Source organism: Priapulus caudatus, unplaced genomic scaffold, assembly GCF_000485595.1.
Source record: "Priapulus caudatus unplaced genomic scaffold, Priapulus_caudatus-5.0.1 Scaffold568, whole genome shotgun sequence".
In the NCBI taxonomy this organism is placed as follows: domain Eukaryota; kingdom Metazoa; phylum Priapulida; class Priapulimorpha; order Priapulimorphida; family Priapulidae; genus Priapulus; species Priapulus caudatus.
In genome coordinates, this window is record NW_014577629.1 from 167,481 (window position 1) to 174,806 (window position 7,326).

Below are 7,326 nucleotides of genomic sequence, written 5' to 3' on the forward strand. Positions count from 1 at the left end.
CACTTCTCTCGCTGGATGGGAATTCTCTCTTCATCGCGCGAACCATCAGTCGTCCTCATACACTCACCCACACACCCACGCACGCACGCACACGCACAATCACACTTCTCTCGCTGGATGGGAATTCTCTCTTCATCGCGCGAACCATCAGTCGTCCTCATACACTCACCCACACACCCACGCACGCACGCACACGCACAATCACACTTCTCTCGCTGGATGGGAATTCTCTCTTCATCGCGCGGACCATCAGTCGTCCTCGTCTTCGGTGAATGACAGATCAAGGTCGAGCTCTGCCGTGACGTCACGATAGTACTCCTCCTCCTCGCTGCTCGACACGTGCGCGTCTCCCTCGATGAAACTAGCAAACCTGAAGCGACAAGCATTGACGGAGAGGTGACAGAGAATTGACGAGGAGTTGATAGAGAGGTGACGAGAGTTGACAGAGAATTGATGGAACATTGCCAGATAGGTAACAGAGATTTGACAAAGAGTCGACAAATGTGACAGAGATTTGACAAAGAATTGAAAAAGAGGGGACAGAGGTGATGGAGAATTGACAAAGAGTTGACGGTGAATAGAGTTGATGGAGATGTGACAGATAATTGACGGAGAATCGATGGAGAGGTGATGGAGAGTTGACGGAGGCGGAGACTTACTTTGACGGGGTCTTCAGCTGACCGACAGTCTTCCATGGACTGCACGCGGGACTCTGACAGTACCTCCTCAGCTCCTCCAGCGCCCTCCGCGTCTCCTCCTCCCCCTGCTGCTGGTACTCCTCCTCCGTGAGCAGCCGAGGCTTGGGCGGAAACCGCCTCTGCCTGCATGCGCACGCGCAGGGAAGGAAGAGTGATGTGGGATGTTAGTTAGAAGAGAGGTATAAGATATATACGATATGAGATATAAGATATAAGATATATAGGATATAAGATGATATAAGATATAAGGTATATATATAAGATATATAGGATATAAGATATCTAAGAGGTGACGTGAGAGATGCTAATTGGAGTTAACGAGAAGTGAAGTAAACAGTAAGGTAATACTTCTCTTGGAACGTATATATGCAAACACATAAATAAATATATGTATATACTACATAGGCCAATAAAATAAGTCTAACAACAAGATGAGACGATAAATAATAAATTACATGCATGCACATACACAGACACATGCCTCGCATACACCTGCAAGCTCGCAAACACGCATGCACTCACGCACGCACGCACCCCCCCACACACTACGCACGCACGCACGGACCACACACACTCACCACCGTCCCCCACTCTCCCCCCGCACCTCACTCACCACGCCTTCGTGACGAATCCTCCGCATGGCACGGCTGGCAGCACTCTCATCGCTATCACGGCCAACACGATTCCCACTGACACCTCGTCCACCTGTGTGCCATAGTAGACTGCCGCCAACGCCACCGCCTGCATCGCCCACTGCATGACAGCAGTATGGCGAGAGAGAGAGAGAGAGAGAAAGAGTCAATTGTATAACAAAAATTAAATTTGGAAAACGGCATGCATAACATCAGGAGTGATTAATAATAGAATAATTATAAATATATAGAATAGAATAGAATATAAAATAATAGAATAGTAATAATAATCTATTATTATTCACTCCTGATAACAGCATAGTGACAGCGTATATTTGGAGCAGACGCTATTTGGAATTACAGTTGTATTACATTTGTATAGGACACTAAGGAATTCAAAATGTTTGTAATAAGAAAGGCTGTAACGTGTAGTTTAAATTTAAAATGACGGGATCACGCAAAAGAACGTCAAGCAAAACTAGATCCAGGCATTCTTTTCACCTGAGAAACTATACAAGATGCAAATACTTGGACCATGAGAATTATTACTACAAAGACCACGACACCATTATAAAAATTTCACCGATAGTTAAGTCTAAAATGCCACAACTTTTGAAGCGAGAGCACCATGGAAAAAATCACGAGATTTCCGCATACGCTATTCATACACGTATATGAGTTGCTCACAACTTATACAATATGTATAATATATACGAATACATGTGAGATTACGGGGCCCCAGAATACGAAACCACGACAGAGATGCCAACACATATTTGAAGCAATCTGTAGTTTCTGGCCATCAAATTAGTAGTTCGATGGTCACGTAGTGACCCGAGTTTGCTAGGGGGGTCCGGCATGCCCCCCGGAAAATTTGTTGATTCTGAGGGACAAAAATGACAATAAATTGAAAAAAATGACAATAATTGGCAAAAAAAATTTCTTTTCCGATCACAGTCAAATTCGTAGTTTGATACAAACTGGTCGTAGTGGTGCAAAAGGAATAGAAATTCGTATAAAATACGGATAAATCGTAGTGGTTGGCATCTCTGCCACGACCTTTTACCAAACCAACGCGCGTGCGGCTGACCTGAATGAGATCGAGCGAGCGCGCGTCTGTGACGGGACCCTTGCGGTAACAGACGGCGAAGCTGACGGTGGCGGCGATGGCGACGTAGGCGGCGACGTAGATCATGTACGCCTGCAGCACGCTGGATATGTTCTCCCAGAGGAAGCGGAAGAAGTAGACGACGACCGAGGAGCCGCCGACGAGAACAGAGTACGCACCGACCTTCTGCAGAGGAGGAGAAACGACGTTCGGTTAGGGTTAGGGTTAGGGTTAGGGTTGGGTTTAGAATTAGGGTTGGGTTTAGAATTAGGGTTATATCACTCGGAAATCGACGTCGTGTCTGGCGCTGGCTGCGACGCCGATGCAGGACGCTCGGAATGCTGGGAAGGCGACAGAGCGCGCGTGCAGCGGCGTCGGGTTGATCCAGCTCGACTCGAACGCTTCGTAAGCATCCGCAACGTCGCTTGTGTTCGTTCCCCGAAACAAACTGAAGTCTTCACTGGTGATGTTGAGCAGTAACTGCGGAGATACGAACGAAGGCATCGGCGGGGGTCGTATACTAAACGAAACCCTTTTTTATCACCAGTTTTCCGAGGAAAGGTCAAGACTCCATTTTCCAGGATTTCGAGATTTCAGCCAAATATAACCTTAGTGGTTCGTATCCTCCAATCAGCGATTAGTGAACATTTGAGATTTCATCAAGTCTTGCATGAGGAAAATTGTTATTGCTTCTCAGGCAAGATAGGTCAATTTCAAGGAATTTCTAAGATTGAACACAATAATAGCTCATTTTCAAGGAATTTCTAAGATTGAACACAATAATAGCTCATTTTCAAGGACTTTAAATGTAAATATTAGAAGTAATATATAGTTTTACAGACTTTTACGATAATATCAATTTTTATAGGTAAATATGAAATAAACTTCGTACCACCGGTTTTATCCAAAGATACGGCAAATATTTCGGGAATTCGGCCAACTTCCCAGCGTAACAATAGATCGTCAGCTTCGGGCCGGTGACGCTCGCTGGCGCCATCTGCCAGAAGCCATCGTAAACTTCTGCGAATGTGAAGTGAGAATCACTGTTATTCAACACTAGTGTGTACGGCATGTTGTGACCCACCTGCTACACATAACTCTAAAATAATGGCTCTTCGTTCACTTACTATTGAAAAACATCTTGTAAATAAGTTATTCTGTATTTCTTACCCTAATGCTAAATTAAGCTACCCCTAGCCTAAACCGAACCTCATAACCTAGCGCTAACAGTCGCATGGCTAACCCATTTTCTCTGGAGGCAAAGCCACGCATGTGATGTGTTCTGGGAAGGTGACCGCCATTTACCATGTAATGTATCTAGATCTACATTTCTCTAGTGGTGGGGGAGGGGGGCAATGCACCCTTGTCCCCCCCCCCGTTAGCTACCGCCCTGCCTATATGTACCCTTAGCTAAGTAAAGCATCCACTGTAGTTGTTTTGTCTAACGTTACATAGTACCCCACCACGGTTAATTCCCAGTTGTGTGCCAGCTTATCACACCTAGGCTGGCACGTCTGAATATAAGCTGGCTGTGAAACATTGGCATATTACGCTGTACAGTTCAGGGGCGTAGCCAGGGGTGATTCCAGGCATTCCGGAATCCCCCTCTGGTTTGTATCAAAATAGCACATATCTGATACAGTATGTATATTATAAAAGCATGAAACGAAAATGTTAACAGTTTTATTAGTACATAGCAGGTTTGGAATCCCCCCTCTTGGAAAGGCTGGCTACGCCCCTGAGTAGCTGGTGATGTACACAGTAGCTTTAAAATTGCTTGCCCAGCTCTATGTTACTGTAGCAACACTAGATACAAATGACAATAATGTAACCCTACTCTTGTTGGGTTACATTATTGTATCTATAACAACACGTGACGATCTTGCTGAATACTGTGTGGTGATAGCTCAAGTACTATATTAGCCCACGTACAGTTGCCGCAGGGCTATAGGACATTCTAGTACGAATGCTAGGAACCAACCCACTGACTGGCGCTGCTGCAGCGCCGCCAAAAATTGCCGTTTGAAGTTCGCAAATCGAATGTTCGTTCACAAGAAATACCGCACGCAGACCATTTCAACGATAGTTAGAGGTTAAATTTTAGTTGCAGATATAACTTAAAACATATTCACTTCGGATAACTAAGAGGCATTAATTTAACCCTATCACAGACGTTTTATAGCCGCAAGTAACCGTTACTAAGTTGGTCCCGAGCATCCTCCAGGCTATAGTTACTAGAGCTAGTGTGGTGATAGAGCTGTCAGATGTAGCTCTAGTAACTATAGCCCGCGTACAGTTGCCGCAGGTTGCCTGCGGCAAATGTAAGCGGGCTATAGTTACTAGAGCTAGGTCAGATGTGACCATCCGTCATAATTTTCATTGTGATTGTGTTCATTGCTAGGAGTAGGACGTTATCTGGTCGAACTCACAAGTATTAACAGATGCAATCCTAGCTTGTGGAGCCTGTGTCTCATGTTCACAAATGTATGGGTAGAGACATGAAATTCTACTATACTAGTATGATATCTCTACTTGATTTTACCTGTCTGCGTACTAAACAATACAGTAAACTAGGGCTCAAGGGGTCGTTGTCGTATCAAGGTACTACAGATATGTACCCGAGGTACATATAATTGTACCAGACTTGTACTACAGTCTACAGAAGTGTACCCTAACCCTAACCATAACCCTAAACATACCTCGTATAAAAATATAAACGTAATACTAAACAACCTAAAACTACCTCGGGTACATATCTGTAGTACCTGATACGACAACGACCCCATCTGCTAAACTAGGGCAACAACTGCAAGATCATAATAACATAAATAATAATCTGCATTATAGGAAAATGGTACATAGGTATATTATTATATATATTATTTCAAGATCCTATAGCTCACTTCGTTGTTCGTAGTGATCATTAGATGTTAATACAGTTCCTAAAAGTATGTAAAAGATAAATAATCGTAGAATTATTGAAATCACAGTTGAAACGAGCGCTGCGCCAGCCATTTTTAGACGAACAGCGCCACCTAGTGCTCAAATAATTATGCAATTTTGTATCTATAATTTACGTAATGGATCCTTTCTTTTACTTACCTTTCTCTAATGCACATATTTCTTTTCTATGTAACTTTACGTTTAAATTATTTAGTCTTTTGGGGTCTTTCGTAAGGTAATAAACATTAAGTTACTAACTACCAACTATTCTACCGAGAACGGTCGAGGTCGTTTGTCTCATAGATATCTATATACTATAACACAGTGTAGTATATAGTGTGTTACGGTAGATATCTATGATTTGTCTAACCCATTCGATTACAGACGTAGTCACGTTGAGCACACACTAACTCAGACTTGTGCAAATCGCTACATATCATATTACTTTAATTTCATGGAACGACGAGTTGCAAAATAGCACGAAATTTAACCGTAATTTCACATTAAACTATGGATCGTTTGCACTGAAGATTGGCTCGCACACGAATAAACGTTCGTTGAAAATATGCTGACTTTTCGTAAGTAAAACCTGCCTTCTATTCGTCTTCTGGCCAGTTTATCCGGCTTATATTAATCTCCCTAACGTACATACGCACGTTTATAGCTAAAACACCGAGCGAGAAAAAATAAAACAAAACAAAACATAATTCGATTCTATATACCGCTTGTGGCATTGAACATCAGTTAGCAAAACGCCATGTTTACAAAAACACGAAAAAAGACATTAACTTTACTTATTAATAATGAAATTTTAATATTTTCCTATCATGCATGATGATACACAGTTATACAGTATCACCACTGTCATAACAAACATGTGATATATATTATTTATAATAATTGTTTCCATTCGGTATAAAGACGAGCAACTGAATTCACTATACTGCACTATATATATACATGTATATATATATATATATATATATATATAATATGTATCTCTATACAGGAAAATTTTAATTCGATACCTGCTAAGGGCTCCAGCACTGAAGAACAGCAGAAGTCCGGCAATCAAGCTTAGTAATCTCACCGGGTCTACGGCTGTAAGGAAAACAGATTAGACGTGTGTGAGTGTAAGCCACAGACCTACGTGTGTGAGTGTAAGCCACAGACCTACGTGTGTGAGTGTAAAAAAACGGATCGGACGATGGGAAATTTAACCGGGAATTTTCGTCGTTACAAATGCCACGTTCCAACAGCATCCTGCTGGTTAGGGAAACCAAACGTTTATAACTTGCTATAGAATAGAATCGGCCCTCGTTCACACATGCGAACCGCGTCACGATTACGTCAGGAAATAATTAAAAAAAAATTAGTGGAAAATAATAATCTCGTCTCTGCTGTCTCTCACCGGGTGGCGCTGCATGTTCTAACTACACGTGTATGATTACGCAGCTCACGTGAAAAACCGAACTGACATGCTCATCAGATGGCACCACATGCTCCAGCTAGAAGCGTACGTTCACATAGCTCGAGTGAATCAACGGACGCTCACGCTCACCTTTGGTATGAATCGACTGACGAGAAATACTATGATGAGGAGTGAAGCCAGCACGCCGATCGTGATGCCGGAAGAATAGTAGAACACCACATTCCTGTAGAGAACGACAACAGCAATGATAATATCAAAACAAACAAATAAACAACACCAGTGGTAATAACAAACAAACAAACAACACCAGTGGTAATAACAAACAAACAAACAACAACAACAGCAATAATAATAACAAACAAACAACAACACTAATGATAATAACAAACAAACAAACATCAACACCAATGATAATAACAAACAAACAACAACACTAATGACAATAACAAACAAACAAACAACAACAGCAATGATAATAACAAACAAACAACAACACTAATGATAATAACAAAC

At 42.1% G+C, this 7,326-nt stretch overlaps 1 protein-coding gene across 1 annotated transcript; it reads right to left on the reverse strand.

Annotated features, from left to right (window-relative positions):
• Positions 1 to 6: 6 nt before the first annotated feature.
• On the reverse strand, positions 7 to 7,083 carry LOC106811730 (nuclear envelope integral membrane protein 1-like; the record flags this gene model as incomplete). Its single annotated transcript, XM_014815438.1, has 5 exons — positions 7 to 370; positions 660 to 821; positions 1,312 to 1,451; positions 2,421 to 2,624; positions 6,943 to 7,083. Coding segments are annotated over 5 exons (768 nt in total), but the record flags the coding sequence as incomplete, so codon positions are not given.
• Between the last annotated feature and the right edge of the window lie 243 nt (positions 7,084 to 7,326).